The 15,523-nt window shown below is 34.1% G+C and overlaps 2 protein-coding genes across 2 annotated transcripts; both read left to right on the plus strand.

The window, feature by feature from the left end:
* Positions 1-825: 825 nt before the first annotated feature.
* LOC11429307 (histone chaperone ASF1B) lies at positions 826-2,360 on the plus strand. The gene is made up of 3 exons (XM_003604020.4): positions 826-1,168; positions 1,519-1,634; positions 1,728-2,360. The coding sequence occupies exons 1-3, from the start codon at positions 1,060-1,062 to the stop codon at positions 2,082-2,084; spliced, it is 582 nt and encodes a 193-aa protein (XP_003604068.1). The 5' UTR covers positions 826-1,059; the 3' UTR covers positions 2,085-2,360.
* Positions 2,361-3,250: 890 nt separating this feature from the next.
* LOC11429308 (uncharacterized) lies at positions 3,251-10,588 on the plus strand. Its single transcript, XM_003604021.4, has 11 exons — positions 3,251-4,646; positions 4,786-4,899; positions 4,991-5,023; positions 6,622-6,793; positions 6,904-7,082; positions 7,558-7,694; positions 9,338-9,433; positions 9,583-9,652; positions 9,733-9,810; positions 9,898-10,018; positions 10,351-10,588. The coding sequence occupies exons 1-11, from the start codon at positions 3,306-3,308 to the stop codon at positions 10,410-10,412; spliced, it is 2,403 nt and encodes an 800-aa protein (XP_003604069.1). The 5' UTR covers positions 3,251-3,305; the 3' UTR covers positions 10,413-10,588.
* Positions 10,589-15,523: the final 4,935 nt, after the last annotated feature.

The raw sequence follows: 15,523 nt of genomic DNA on the forward strand, positions 1-15,523 counted from the left end.
TCGGGTCAAAAGATACATTAATCTTTCACAACGACAATGTAGAAGCAACTGAATTTGGGAGAAAAAAATTGAAAAATAGTTAAAAATATAAAAAATGGAAAATAATTAAAAGTTATTAAAAAAAAATTGGTTAGGATATTTGTGAGGTTGTGATGATTAAAGGATATTGAAATTAAATATATAAGTGATAAAAAGATAATACAATTTCTTTGAAAAAAAGATTAAACTAAATGGAACGGTTGAAAAAAATAAAGTTAAATGGAAGAAAAAAAATATTGAAATATAATATTAAAAAATAAAGAAAAGGTTCCAGCGTGAGTTGAAAATAGGTGTTTGTGAAATAAATTGTCGAGAAATAGTTTTTTAAAGTGACATTCAACAGCTTCTGGTCAAAGCTGATTCCATTCAATTTTATACGTTCAAAAAATGTTCTTTTTTTAGTAAGTATTTAATTGATATTGTGTTTGACCTAATTTCTCCTTAAAAATGTAGAGAAGTTTGAAAAAAGTCGGGTCAAACGATACCTTAATCTCCCACAACGGCAATATAGAAGCTATTGAATTTGGGAGAAAAAATTTAAAAATAGTTAAAATTAGAAAATAATTAAAAAAATTGGTTAGGGGCAAAAATGGAAATTCATGAGCCAATCTTAAAAAAAACTCAACCAATTAATAATTTACCAAATTACCCTTTATAGGGGTAAAATGGTAAATTCGAGGGACATTTCTTTTTATAGGAGTAGTACATACATAGAGAAGTATATAGATATAAAGATCATATGATTTAGAATAGACAAAGTAAATTTTAGAGGGAACATAAAAAAGAGAAGGTTATTAAGACCAATTACCCTACAAAATTAGTGATAGAGTGAGGATAATTAAGGAAATTTGGTGTGGGGTGTGATTCGTAGGTGAGTTACTCCCTCCCGCCAACACATTTCATTGCCCTCTCTTGTTTTCATTTTCGTCCCCTTTCCCTCTTTTTGAATTGAATAAGTAGAAGAAAGAGTGTTGCGAAGAAGATTCGAGAAGAAGAAGAAGAAGAAGAAGGAGGAGGAGGATGAGCGCGGTGAATATCACGAACGTGACGGTCCTCGACAATCCAGCTTCGTTTCTCAATCCCTTTCAGTTCGAGATTTCCTATGAGTGTTTGGCCGCTCTCAAAGATGGTATCGTTTCTCTTTACTCTACTACTTTTCTAACCTAATTCATTTCTTCATTTATCTTGCTTTAGATCTTCAATTTTCGTTTTCGTTTTCGCTCTGTTAGGTTAGGGTTTAGGGTTTTTCTTTTCAGATCTTGTTTCTGTTCCCAAATTTGACCTAATTTTGTTAGTTATTTAGGGCACCAATCCTCTTTTCTTGTTTTTATTTTAGGGTTTAGGTTGTTCTACTCCCCCATGTAATCTAATCTAATCTAACTATATTTTGTAAAATAAAGTAAAATGTGGACTATCATGTCAATTTGGGTCAAAATAGGGTTTACTCCATTGTTGTGACAACATATGCTCTTGTCATAGATTTGGAATGGAAGCTCATCTATGTTGGATCTGCTGAGGATGAGACTTATGACCAGTTATTGGAGAGTGTCCTTGTTGGTCCTGTCAATGTTGGAAACTATCGCTTTGTTTTACAGGCAATCATCTCCTTTATCAATTCTGTTGCCACTTCTTATAAATAAATATATATAATATTCAACCTTAACAATTCTCTTCTCTTTTTATAACAGGCAGATCCACCAGACCCATCCAAGATTCGTGAAGAAGATATCATTGGTGTTACAGTGCTTCTACTCACCTGCTCTTATTTGGGTCAAGAGTTCATTCGTGTTGGCTACTATGTCAACAATGACTATGACGACGAGCAGCTCAGAGAGGAACCTCCAACCAAGGTTTTAACAGATAGGGTTCAAAGGAACATCTTATCTGATAAACCAAGGGTCACTAAGTTCCCCATCAATTTCCATCCTGAGAACAATGAAAATGAAGAACAACCCCCTCCCTCCGAGCAACAACCTGAAACTGGAGAAGAAGAAGATCCACTTGCTGCACCGGATACCATTCCCCCAAATGAGGGGGGTTCTTAACATTTTGTTGGTATACAGGCTTTTCAATTCCCCAATGTCCATCTTTACATTACCTGTATGGATTAATTAAGATACTTTTTGTGAATCTCTTATGGATAAAGTTGATGATATAATTCATGAGTTCTATTGGAAGTCTTTGAATGACTAGGTTCAAGATGTTTGCAATGTGCGAAAACAAGTTACTATCCACAAATTGTTGCTATACAAATCCAATTTCGTTGGATCTAGCATTTCATATTATGAGCTAAGAAGCTTTGAAGTATTTTTTAGTTTTTATATTCCGTTTGCCCGAGTTATTTCTACTTTCTAGCTAAATTTAATAAGCTTCTCAGTACAGGTTATCAAAATTGATTTTGTAGACCTTAATCTTTGTTCTCTTTTCAATTTCCTTGTATCACCAAATTTTGTTTTTGAATGAAAATAAATGTTGAGAATGAAATAGTTTTTTTTTAATACAAATGACCATTTGAATTTTAGGGCTAATATCATAAGCTTTCTAGTGATTTTTTTTTAATAAGACGAGCTTTCTAACGATTAGCATTAATTGAATAAGCATTTAATTAAATTATTATCTGTTAGTCCCCGTTGAGGTATTGAGCTCAAACAGCTTAGCCAAACTGGGCTGTACAAGTAAAGAACAGGGGAATCCACTTCTTGTCTTGTTAGTAAAGCTGGACTGAACCTAGGTAGCCTTATTTTTGTGCCAAGTTTTGTATCTGACAGATAGAGCAAAAATATTCGTGTTTTCTCGGCTTGAGCTGCTTCTGTAATGATGGCTATTGATAACAGAGCTGTTTAGTATTAAGACCAAACTTACACAAGTCTCTGTACCAATTGAACAATTCTTCCCTGTATTTATAATTATGTTCGGATTATCTACTCCATTTCTCTCTACCTGCCCTCAATGAATTAGACGGTAGAGAATTCTTGTATAGGAGTGAGGAATTCACTTCTCACCAACACCACAAAGAAAATGTTCCCTGTTAAGACGCTAGAGCGTTGGGTAGTTTTATACACATTTCATTTGTGTAAACTTTTTTATTTTTAATTTATCCTTTTTATATGTTAAAAAAGAAAGAAAAGACGTGAATTACATGAAAAATAATAAGAGTATATGGAAGTCAAAGACCCACATGGACAGACAGTAGAGTTGTCGTGGTGGGAAGAAACATCAAAACATAGATAGGAACGATATATGTTTTGTTGCATTGGATTGCATGGATGTCATCATTGCAGCATAGGAATTTCTTGGAAGCTCCAACTAGAGACGGCACAAGTATAATAGTAATGAAATGTTATTGGTTGAATGGTAGAGTAAGAGAAAGAAAGAAAGAGAGAATGAAAGTACCTAGCCCGACTCGGAAGCAATCTGTTGGAGATCGTCACATGATATCGCCTACTCGCCACAATATGTCACGTTCCGCACGGAGGAGGAAGAACAGTGGTCATTGGTGGTTGTCATCAATATCATGGATGAAGAAAGAGGTTGACTCATATGATATGACTCATCATACTCACCTCTCTTCTGATAGTCCCTACTACAAGGGTCTTACCGATCAATCTCTTGCTATTCCTCATGAAGAATACCAAGAGGATGACAACAACAATATCTCTTCATCACTGCGACCTATCCTCCTTTCATCATCCCCCCACAGTAGTCCTTACTACAAAGGTCTTACCGATTATTCTCTTGTCATTGATGCCTCTTGGGCCACTCCTCATCCCCACCCCCATCATAACTCATCCCTTTCTTGTTATCACGACTCAAGTCCATACTATAGGGGTCTTATTGCTCTTCCTGTTCCCACTTCCCCCTCCTCTCTCTTCTCCCTCAACATCAATTTCAATACCACCCCCACCACCCAACCACCAACTCATGATTTTGTTGTCTTTTTAAGTCCAGAAGATCAATCACTCATGGTAACAGAACCAGAAGCAACTTTGGAGGAGGCGATGGTGTTGATCCATCCCGATATCCAAGGGAAGCCTTTGAGGGTTAACAATCCGTCATCATCACAAGCAACTTTGGAGAAGATGGACGACGGTAGTGACGATGTTGAAGGCGGGAAGCCTTTGAGGGTTAATTATGAATCAGAAACTATTCCAGAGAAAACAATTTTGTGTGACGATGTTGTGTTGTTGGTTGAAGAGCATAAGAGAAAGCCTTTGAGGGAGAGAGTAACATCAAATTCGGAGACAGTATTGTCACAACAAGAAAATGCTGACAAAACAGATTTGGGTATGGAGGAGGAGATGGAATTGGTGATGATTGAACAAGAGAAGCCATTGAGAGAGAGTCGTGCGTCACAAGTTGGGAATGAGAATGTACTAATAAATACAGAGACAACAGGTTTGAAAGAGGAACTCAGAGACTTTTGGTTGGGTGGTCAAAAGACTGCTTCTGAACAAACAGTGTCAATGGAATTACCTTGTGAGCATAAGTCGATGAACACGGCTGTGGAAGGAAATATGTATGAGTATCTGTGGGCAACCAAATACCAGCCCAAGATATTGGCAGACTTCATCTGCAACAGAGATAAAGCACTTCAGCTGAAAGCATTGGTAAGAAGAATATGATGCTTCGTTCATTCATTCATTTTTTTTTTTTTTGTACAAAGTTCTTTTTTCTATTTATTACAAGATCACAACTGCATGCCCAACATAGGTAATATAATTTCTTTTGTAATTGCTGCGTATATAGGTTAAAGGTGGGTGTGGCTGTAATCATTTTATATTTGAAGGACCCCCAAATGTAGGAAAGAGATCCATGATACGGGCTATGCTTCGGGAGGTATTTGGCGCTGACGGAGTGCAGGTATATTCATTCATCAATCTTGTCCTTGTATTCTACTATTTTTAGCATGTTTATGTCTGTGTATATAGATTCCTTTGCTTCTTAATGGCAGGTCACAGAAGAATATAAAGACTTCAACTTGAAGGTAATGCATACTTTCACTGCCATTGCATTTTCTCTTTTTTAATCAATTTGTGTTGTGAATTCCGGACTCAAATTTCACACCAATACAAATTATATGAGGTGTGGAGCAAGTATCAATGACAACCAATAACCAAATGTGAATAAACCACAAGCAATAAAAACAATCTAGATCTAATCTAGAAAACCAAGTGCATAGCAAAGCCACAATTCAACCAAAGGATAAACAAGATAAAGAGAGTAAAGAAAAGATAACAACACTAAGAAATGTTCACCAAGTTCGGTCCAACAATGACCTACTATGGAGGAGAGATTGATCTCTCCAATCCACTATCAATGAATTCTTACAAAGAGATACAAATAGGTTACAAGAAATACAAGAAATTAGCTTCAACAAACTTACAAAGAACAACCCTAATTTCTACCCATATGAACAAGACACTCATGATTTTCACTCTCCCAAGGTATTTACAATTGTTTCCCAACTCTATAATCTAACCTACAAAAGAGAACCAACCCCTAGCCTTTGATTTCACTAAGGATCTTCTCTTTTGGTTTCACAAGACTCACTCAAGTTGCTCACAAAAGAATCTCCACTCATGTGTTTTCCAACCTCATGAATTTTTCCCAAAAGGCACCAACCCTTTTCCCAAGAGCTCCCTCTTTTGGTTCTCCAAGATTCACATCTTGAAGCTTTGAACCTCATCCAAAGACCCTCAACTTTTAGTATCTAAAACCCTAAAAGTTTCCTCCTTTGGTTTCAATGAAATTCACCAAGCTTACCCAACAAATGGGTCATGGAGTGCTTACATAGTGTTCAGATCCGGACAAAATTGTGTCACGATTTCCCAAATCGTGACACGTTTGGTGCGTACGACCCAAGGTACGACCAACCTTATCCTGAAAACTTGCCCAGCAAGCCGAAAATCGTATCACGTTTTCCCAAATCGTGTCACGATTGAACACCCTGAAAACAATGCTCACTGCCTAGAAAATCGTGCCACAATGCCAAAATCGTGTCACGATTCCAACATTTTCCAAACACCAAATTTTGAGTCATCCTCAACAATTTGCTTGATGGATTAATGATAAACAAATTGTTCCTTAAGTTCAACTAACAAGCAAACAGCACGAAAAATAGTTTGTCATAGATCATGTTGATTTATACTCGTTCAGTTATGATTTTTCACTATACGGTAATAGCTAGAGGATTTGCAAGAAGGTATAAAATACTCTCACACAAAACATCACTCCCCTGCCCCCCTATACCATATGTAATGTGGTTAAGACTTAAGAGGCTGAATTTGGGTAACTTAACTCCATTTGTTCGTTTATTAGATACTTATTTGGTTAAGAAATTAGCCTAACCGGCACAATTGGTTACTCAAGTTACTTAGTTATGTCAATGTGTAAACACTTTTCTCATTTAGCATATTTCATATTTTTCTCTCCTCGTGTTTCCCTAGAGTTTGTTGATTGAGATATGAACCATATTATCTACCCAAGTTAGGAATTGTAAGTAGGCATATAAGCTCTTAAGTCTTAACAATATAATGAAAGAAACTTTAAATATTGCCTGTCTCTCTCCTTTGACATGGATAGGGAGAAATGGTCGAAAATCTCAAACTGCGTGTGCAGAAATCACTCCATCATGTTGAGGTAAATCTCTCAGAAGCAAAGGGATATGAAAAGAATGTGATTGTTGAGTTATTCAAGGAAACATATGGTAAGGTGATCAATAGTTCACTGCCTTGTAGCCCAGAAAACTGTCAAGGTACGCACGCACTCTAATGCTAAAGCCAATATTGTTGTTTTGTATGGACCAATCAAGTAATTAATATGTTTAACTGTTTATTATATATCTCAACAAACAAACAAAAAAAGCAATAATTTTGTATGAGGCGGAGAAGCTATCGTTAGAATCGGTGTTGTATATAAAGTGGCTGGTAGAAAAGTATAAAGGGTGTAATAAGCTGTTCTTTTGTTGCTCTGATGAATCAAGGCTACAACCAATCCAATCATATTGCACCACGGTCCGCCTCTCATCACCATCAACCCAACAGGTCACTCAGCATTTGCTATTACTTACCTTTCCTCTAATCATACAATTTCAGACTCAATTCTATTTCTGTTGTTATCCTAATCACTTATAATCTCGTCATCTAGTAATTGCACTTTTGCATCAACATCTTGCGTATTATATGAAATTTATTGGAGGGGTACAATTGATTTTTCAGTCATTTTCCAATTAAGGGACTAATTTGAGACAAAAAAGCCCAACAATGTTTTTAATAGAAGGACATTTTGGAGAGGTTTTGTTTCATCATATTATAAATGAAGTTTTTTTTTTGTTGGTAAAACTTAATACTATCTAATGAGGAAAAACTTGATCATATCTTTAAATCATATAATATATGAAGTTGGTCCTATGAGGAAATAAAAATTTGATTGTTGTTGTCACTTAAGGATACCAAATTAACTGTAACTATAAATATTTGATGAAGTTTTAATGTTCCTTCTATCCTTTTGAATAAACAGATTGTCAAGATTTTGGAATATATTGTACAAGAAGAAGGAATAAAATTATCACACGAGTCAATCAAGAGTATAGTTTTAAGGTCCAAAAACAATCTCCGTCAAGCCATTCGTTCATTGGAGGCCACTTACCGAAACAAGTGAGTAATCATTTACAAATACTATTCTGAATGTTAATTTTTTGGTTACCAAGCTAAAAGTGACAAAACAAGAAAAGACAAAGGCTCTGTTGGTAAAAATAGCGAATAGCTGATAGCTTTTAGCTGATAAGCTAGCTGATAGTTTTTAGCTGATAAACTAACTGAAGTATTTGGTAAAAATAGCGGTTCAACTAGCTGATAAATGTAAAATTACATAAAGGGTATTCTTAATTCATAATAAAAATTATATCATTAATTTAAGTATTTGTAATTTTGTAAACTAATTTTTCTTTAAAAAAATATTTTAAATTTATTAATTTAATATATCCTATGTATTATAAATTAAATTAAATTTTATTCACTAAAATTTTATCTTTTATTTATTATCATTTAAGTGTTTCCACTTTATAAAGAAAATAACATTTACCTCAAAAACAAAAAAAAAGGTAGCACTAATAGAGTAATACTAATAACAGAGAATAAAGAAAATAACCCTTACCTCAAAAAAAAAAAAAGTAACACTAATAGAATAATAGTATTTTGTTTCGTAAAAAAAAAACGAAGGTATATATTTTTTCAAAAAAAAAAAAAAAAAAAGGTCAGCTGATATATATACAAAAATTGGAATAAAGGGATAGTAGTCTTTATTACGTAGCTTATTATAAAAATTATAATGGATAAAAATACAATTTAAATAAAATAATAAGGGTAAAATTGGAAGAAAAAGTGAGAAGCTATAAGCTATAAGCTCAAACGCTACTTGGAATAGTTTCTGAAAAATAGCTTATAAGCTCGTGAAATAAGCTATAAGCTCATGGTGAAAAAGTGTTACCAAACAGAACTTTTTTTGTCAAACGAGCTTATAAGCTATAAGCTAAAAGCTCTTTTTTCAGACCCAAAGCAAAAAGAAAGAAAAACTAAGCTCTACCGAACCTTAAAACAACTTTTGATAATTCTTTTTCAATCAACTTTTGTCATCTAGAAAAGAGAAAAAGACGTTTTTTTTTTTCACTTTGTTTCAATCAAGTTGTTATTCACAGCAAAGGTGACTGCTTTTGTTCTAACTAATAATGCTTTTATTTTATCTCTTCAGTCTGTTTGTTTCACACCAAACAGGAGATGGGAAACTAGTTACCTTTAAATCAATTTAGTACAGTACGTGCCTTTGCAAGGGTCACATTCATCTCTTAAACAAAATTTTTTTTTTTTTTTTGGTCAGGCAAACAAAATTTAATATGTGATAAATTAATGATATTATATAATGTATACTCAATGTTTTTTTTTTGACACACGTGCGCACGCGTGTATACTCATTGTTTAATCTCTATAAGAATGGAGTCTATTTTACTTTCACTTCCTTCTCTTATCTCCTCTATTAAAAGTACTCATCTGTCTTGATATGGACCAAACAGATTTTAAATGTTAGAGAAAAATGTGAGTTTAAAAGGAAAAATAATAGCAACAGAGTGAAAAAAAAGAACAGTTTGAATAAGCTGGTCGTGAGGAAGAAATGTGCGGTGTCTAGAGGAATGTTTAGCCAACACACTGTCACTGTGATCTCATCTAATCTTTTTATTGACCAAAAAACAGTGTCCTTATTATTATATACTCAAGTGATTATTATTTATTTTTTTATAATGCAGGAATGCCCTCAACGACGATGATTTAGTTTTAACTGGATGGGAGGATGATATTTTGAATATTGCTAGAAATATAATCACAGAGCAGAGTCCTAGACAGTAAGTTATACTAATAAACTGTGCCTTCCTGTTCTATCTGTCTCTTGAATGCTTCCTGATGTAAAAGCATTTTTTTGACATTTATTTCTTCACATAAACAGTAATGATTAGTTGTAATCGTATTCTTATAACAATACAAAATGTAATAGGTTGTACGCCATTCGAAAAAAGCTTCAAAGTCTTATGATTCATGATGTTCCTCCTGACTTTATTTACAAGGTATTATAGCTGTCTGTCTTGTTTATTTTAAAAGGTATTTCATTCCAGTTCCAACTAAGTATCTTGGTTTACGTACGCAGTCTTTGGTTGCAAACTTGACCAGTCTAGTTGATGACTCGCTATGCTCAGGGGTTACCAAACTTGGCAAGGACTACACTGTAAATTCTCAAACTTAATTTGTTTATTCTTCTTGTGTTTGATAGGTTTATTTTTAAATTAATTGCCATATGATTGTAACATTTCAGAAAGGTGGTGCAATCAAATTTGAAGGCGTGAAGCATTATGCTCAAAACAAACAAGGAGGATCTGATGAAAAGAACAATAAACTAACAAAAAAGAATGCAATGAACTACTTAAAAGTTGAAGGTAATTAAAATACCTCCTATTTTAGTATTTAATCCTTTTTAGTATTCACAATAGTTTGTCTAACAAATGACATCAACAATGCTTGTAGTTGAGAATCAATATCATATTATTGTTTAGTCTTTTCTTTTGCATTTAAATATGGTTTAATATTATTAACTGAATTTCCACAAAATGTATTAGTTAAAATCTTACTCATTGAATCCCCATGAGTTGGGTTTCGAATCTCAGATTCTCCACTTATTCAATTTGGGGTGAATTTCTAGTCATTCAACAATTTAGTTATCATTTTTGGGATCTAGGTGAATTTAATTATTTTTCATTTATTATCACAGAATTTATAGCAAAATTCATGAGCTGGTACAAGAATTCGTGTAAAAGTAATGATCATGTGTAACTTATTGCTGGAATGGAGCATAGATAAGTGGTTGTTCTTGAAGCCATTCTGACTACGTTATCTTTATTATACAGACATGTCTCAAATATGAAGCTACTTTGCTGGATATTTTGTGTTTTTGAAACAGTCAAATAAGTTGTATGGGCATATTATACACTGCCAGCTGATGTTCTGAATTTATGTGTTTGCATTGCTATAGCAATTACTTTCTATATTCATGCATATTGCCTTAGAGTACATATATTAAATACTCTGGTAGTTTTTTTTTTTTTTTAAAAAAAAAAAAAAAAGAGGTAGGTTACTTATGAGTAAAGCGAAGACATATAAACTTTGAATTTGTAAATTTTGATCAATTTAGTCCTTCGAATTTGTAAAGTAGCAACCTAGTCTATTAAAATGAAAAATACCAATCATTTTAATTTTTTTATCAAAATATTTCTTTAGTAGACATCGATTCAAACAAATAAAAGACATGTATGCCAACTTAAATATTCTTTTACTGCATTTAAACAAGCACTGATTTTAAAAAATTTTATTACACAGTCCAAATTCTGATGATCAAAAGCATAGTAATACAAAGCTTATGGTACAAGCAACTTAGATAGGGTAGTACAATGTGTACTTTCTGATAGTACAATTCATATTAGCAAGTACAATTCTCAATTGTATATATACATTGATGTAACACATTTCCAATTAATGAATCAATTCACTTTTTCACACTTTCTTAATATGGTATCAGTTTTTCTTTCTCTCTCTTTTTCATGAGAGAGTTAGTTACGATCCGTTTTCCTTGCTTCCGCCATTGTTGCTTGTTCTTCAAGCTTTCTACTTTTCTCCAATTTTCTTGATCTTTTATTGAATCCTTCGTGATTCTTCTCCCTTTCTTCTCGATCTTCTCGTTTTTCTTGTTCTTGATTCTTCTTTTCTTCGCTTTCTTAGCGAATTGCTTGATTTCTGCATTTTCTCATACTCTGTTTTTCCCTTCATCTTCTTCGTTGCATTTTTCTGGTTTTTCACCATGCCACCTCGTGTAGCTCCTGTTATTCATCAACAACCTGACCCTGATTCTATTTACTATGTTCATCCTAGTGAAGGACCAAACTCGGTTACGGTTACACCACTTCTCACCGGTCCAAATTATCTTGCATGGAATCGTTCTATGAAACGTGCTCTTGGAACGAAGAACAAATTCGTTTTCATTGATGGATCTGTTCCAATTCCTCCACTGGATGACTTGAATCGTAATGCTTGGGAACGTTGTAATAATCTCATTCTTTCTTGGATTATTAATTCCGTTTCTCCTCAAATTGCTCAAACTATTGTCTTTCATGAATCCGCCATTGATGTTTGGATTGAATTGCAAGAGCGTTTTTCTAAGGTTGATCGTATTCGTGTTGCTTCACTACGTTCTTCCATTAACAATCTGAAACAAGGTGATAAATCTGTTCTTGATTACTTCACAGAGATCAAATCTCTATGGGAGGAACTTAATTCTCATCGTCCCATGCCTATGTGTACTTGTCCTTATCCTTGCCGTTGTGAATCCATGCGCGCTGCTCGTGATTTCAGAATGGAAGATCAAGTTATTCAATTTCTTACTGGTTTGAATGATAGCTTTTCAGTTGTGAAAACTCAAGTTCTTCTTATGGATCCTCTTCCTTCTATCAACAAAGTATATTCTATGGTGATTCAAGAAGAAAGCAACATTATCCCACCTACTTCACTAGCTTCAAATGAAGATTCTAGTATTCTAGTTAATGCTTCAGATGCAAGAAAGCCATTTCTGCGTGGTAAATCTTCTGGTACATCTCAATCCAAAAACAATTCTAGGTATTGTACCTTTTGTCACAGAAATAATCATACTGTGGAGTATTGCTATCTCAAGCATGGTTTTCCTAATGCAAATAAACCCAATGCTTCTTCAAATGCTGTTACTTCTGAGCATGTTGTGAATTCTCATACCTCTAGTGAAGGAACTTCTTCTTCTTCTCAGACTGGTTTGACTCAAGAGCAATATGATCATCTTGTATCCTTGTTACAGCAATCATCTTTGGTGCCTTCAGCAACTTCTCCTAACCCTGCCAGCACCAATCATGTTGCTACATCCTTCCCTTCTTCAATTGATTTCACTTCAGGTATAAACACCATTTTTTCTTGCTCTTTACATGTTCCTTCTGATCATTGGCTTATTGATTCTGGAGCCAATGAACATATTTGTTCCTCATTACATTTATTTCATTCTTATTATAGAATTAAACCTATATGTGTAAATTTACCAAATGGTTCATCTGTTATTGTTCAATATGCTGGCACAGTTGTTTTTTCACCTCATTTTCACATCACACATGTCTTATATTCTCCTTCCTTCAAAGTCAATCTCATATCAGTTTCTAAAATTTGTCAATCATTACCTTATCATGTTCATTTTTTGCTCAATACTTGTGTGATACAGGATGTGAAAACACAGAAGATGATTGGTTTGGGTAATCTCTGTGATGGTCTTTATAGATTGCATCCTTTTGCTCCTGCTACACCTCAAGCTCACTTCATTTCTTCTGCTGTTTCTCCTGCTAATAAAATGTCTTGTAATTCTGTTTCTTCCAATAATGTTTCTAGTATTCCTTCTAATGCAATCTGGCACTTTAGATTAGGACATTTGTCTAATCAAAGATTGTCCATGATGCATAGTTTGTACTCCTCAATTACTATTGATAATAAAGTTGTCTGTGACATTTGTCATTTTGCCAAACAAAGAAAATTACCTTACAATTTGAGTACCTCTATTGCTTCATCTAAATTTGAACTATTGCACTTTGATATTTGGGGTCCTCTTTCTGTTACTAGTGTTCATGGACACAAGTATTTTCTCACCATTGTTGATGATTTTAGTAGATTTTTATGGGTCATTCTGCTCAAAAATAAATCAGAAGTCTCAAATCATGTCAAAAAATTTGTCACATTGATCCATACTCATTATCACATTACTCCCAAGTACATAAGATCTAACAATGGTCCTGAGTTTTTAATCCCTGACTTTTATGCTTCTAAGGGAATCATACACCAAAAATCTTGTGTTGAAACTCCCCAACAAAATGGTAGAGTTGAAAGAAAGCATCAATATATTCTTAATGTTGCTAGAGCTTTACTTTTCCAATCTAAACTTCCCAAAATTTTTTGGTCATATGCTGTTATTCATGCTGTTTTCTTAATAAATAGAGTGCCTACCCCTCTTCTTAAACAAAAATCTCCTTATCAACTTCTTTATGATTCCTTACCTGACATACATTCCTTCAAAGTTTTTGGTTGTCTGTGTTTTGCTTCTACTCTTCTTGCTCATAGGTCAAAACTTCAATCTAGAGCAAGAAAATCTGTTTTCTTGGGTTACAAGTCAGGATCTAAAGGCTATGTTCTCTATGATCTTGATAACAGAGAAATATTTCTCAGCAGAAATGTTGTTTTTCATGAACTCATTATACCCTCTAATTCTTCCAATCCACCTTTTACATCAAACTGGCAATATAATTCATCTTCACCTTCATCCCTTGCTATGAATAAACCACCTTCATTTCCTTTATCTCCCACTATATCTCCTAATCTTTCTTCTGACCAGACCATCAATTCTACATCACCATCCACCCTTAATCCTTCTTCCACTCTTAGAGTCTCTTCTAGATCCAAGAAAAGTCCATCTTATCTGCAAGACTATATATGTAACCCTTCCACTAATTCTGTTTCTTCTGTTAATAAATCTTGCATTTCATATCCTTTATCCAATTTTTATTTCCCATAAATTTTTATCTAACTCACAACATACTTTTGCTATGTCTCTTGTTTCCCACATTGAACCAAAATCTTATTCTGAGGCTATCAAATCTGATTGCTGGAAACAAGCTATGCAACTTGAACTTAATGCTCTTGATCAAGCTGGTACTTAGACAGTTGTTGATCTTCCTTCACAAGTTAAACCTATAGGATGCAAATGGGTTTACAGAATCAAGTACAATGCTGATGGTTCTATAGAGAGGTATAAAGCTAGACTGGTAGCTAAGGGATACAATCAAATTGAAGGGTTGGATTATTTTGATACTTTTTCACCAGTTGCCAAAGTCACTACAATCAGACTTGTCATTGCTCTAGCTTCAATTAATCATTGGTTTCTTCATCAATTGGATGTCAATAATGCATTTTTGCATGGTGATCTTCAAGAAAATGTTTACATGAAGATTCCACCAGGATTATCCACATCCAAACCAAATCAGGTCTGCAAATTATCAAAATCATTATATGGTCTCAAACAAGCCAGTAGAAAATGGTATGAAAAGCTGACCACTCTCCTCATTTCTAATGATTATAAACAAGCTGCATCTGATGCTTCTTTGTTTACCAAATCAACTCCTGAGACTTTCACTATCATTTAAGTCTATGTTGATGATATCATTTTAGCTGGCAATTCTCTCAGTGAATTTCAGATCATCAAAAATGCTTTACATCAGGCATTCAAAATCAAGGATCTTGGGATTTTGAAATATTTTCTTGGCCTTGAAGTAGCTCATTCTCACAGTGGGATCTCTCTCTGCCAAAGAAAATACTGTTTGGATCTGTTGAATGATTCAGGCCTTCTTGGTTCTAAGCCTGTTTCTACACCCTCTGATCCCTCTATCAAACTCCATAATGATACCTCACCTCCTTTCTCTGATGTTTCAGCCTATAGAAGACTTATTGGCAGATTGATTTACTTGAATACAACCAGACCTGACATTACTTTCATTACCCAACAATTGAGTCTGTTTCTTAGCAAACCAACTCAAACTCATTATCATGCTGCTCTTAGAGTTCTAAAATACCTAAAAGGTTCACCAGGCAAAGGAATTTTCTTCCCACGAGCTTCAGGATTACACATTCAGGGATACACTGATGCAGACTGGGCAGGATGTAAAGATACAAGGCGTTCTATCTCAGGCCATTGTTTCTTTCTTGGACAATCTCTTATATGTTGGAGAACCAAGAAACAACCTACAGTTTCTAAATCATCTTCTGAAGCTGAGTATAGAGCAATGGCATCTGCTACTTGTGAAATGCAATGGTTATTATACTTGCTCAGAGATTTA

This window comes from Medicago truncatula, chromosome 3, assembly GCF_003473485.1.
Source record: "Medicago truncatula cultivar Jemalong A17 chromosome 3, MtrunA17r5.0-ANR, whole genome shotgun sequence".
NCBI classification, from domain to species: Eukaryota; Viridiplantae; Streptophyta; class Magnoliopsida; order Fabales; family Fabaceae; genus Medicago; species Medicago truncatula.

Coding starts and splice junctions, on each gene's coding strand:
- LOC11429307 (XM_003604020.4), top strand. CDS start 1,060: ATGAGCGCGGTGAATATCACGAACGTGACGGTCCTCGACAATCCAGCT. Junction 1,169..1,518: donor TTTGGCCGCTCTCAAAGATG/GTATCGTTTCTC, acceptor CTCTTGTCATAG/ATTTGGAATGGAAGCTCATC. Junction 1,635..1,727: donor ACTATCGCTTTGTTTTACAG/GCAATCATCTCC, acceptor TTTTTATAACAG/GCAGATCCACCAGACCCATC.
- LOC11429308 (XM_003604021.4), top strand. CDS start 3,306: ATGTCATCATTGCAGCATAGGAATTTCTTGGAAGCTCCAACTAGAGAC. Junction 7,083..7,557: donor CATCACCATCAACCCAACAG/GTCACTCAGCAT, acceptor TTGAATAAACAG/ATTGTCAAGATTTTGGAATA. Junction 9,434..9,582: donor ACAGAGCAGAGTCCTAGACA/GTAAGTTATACT, acceptor AAAATGTAATAG/GTTGTACGCCATTCGAAAAA.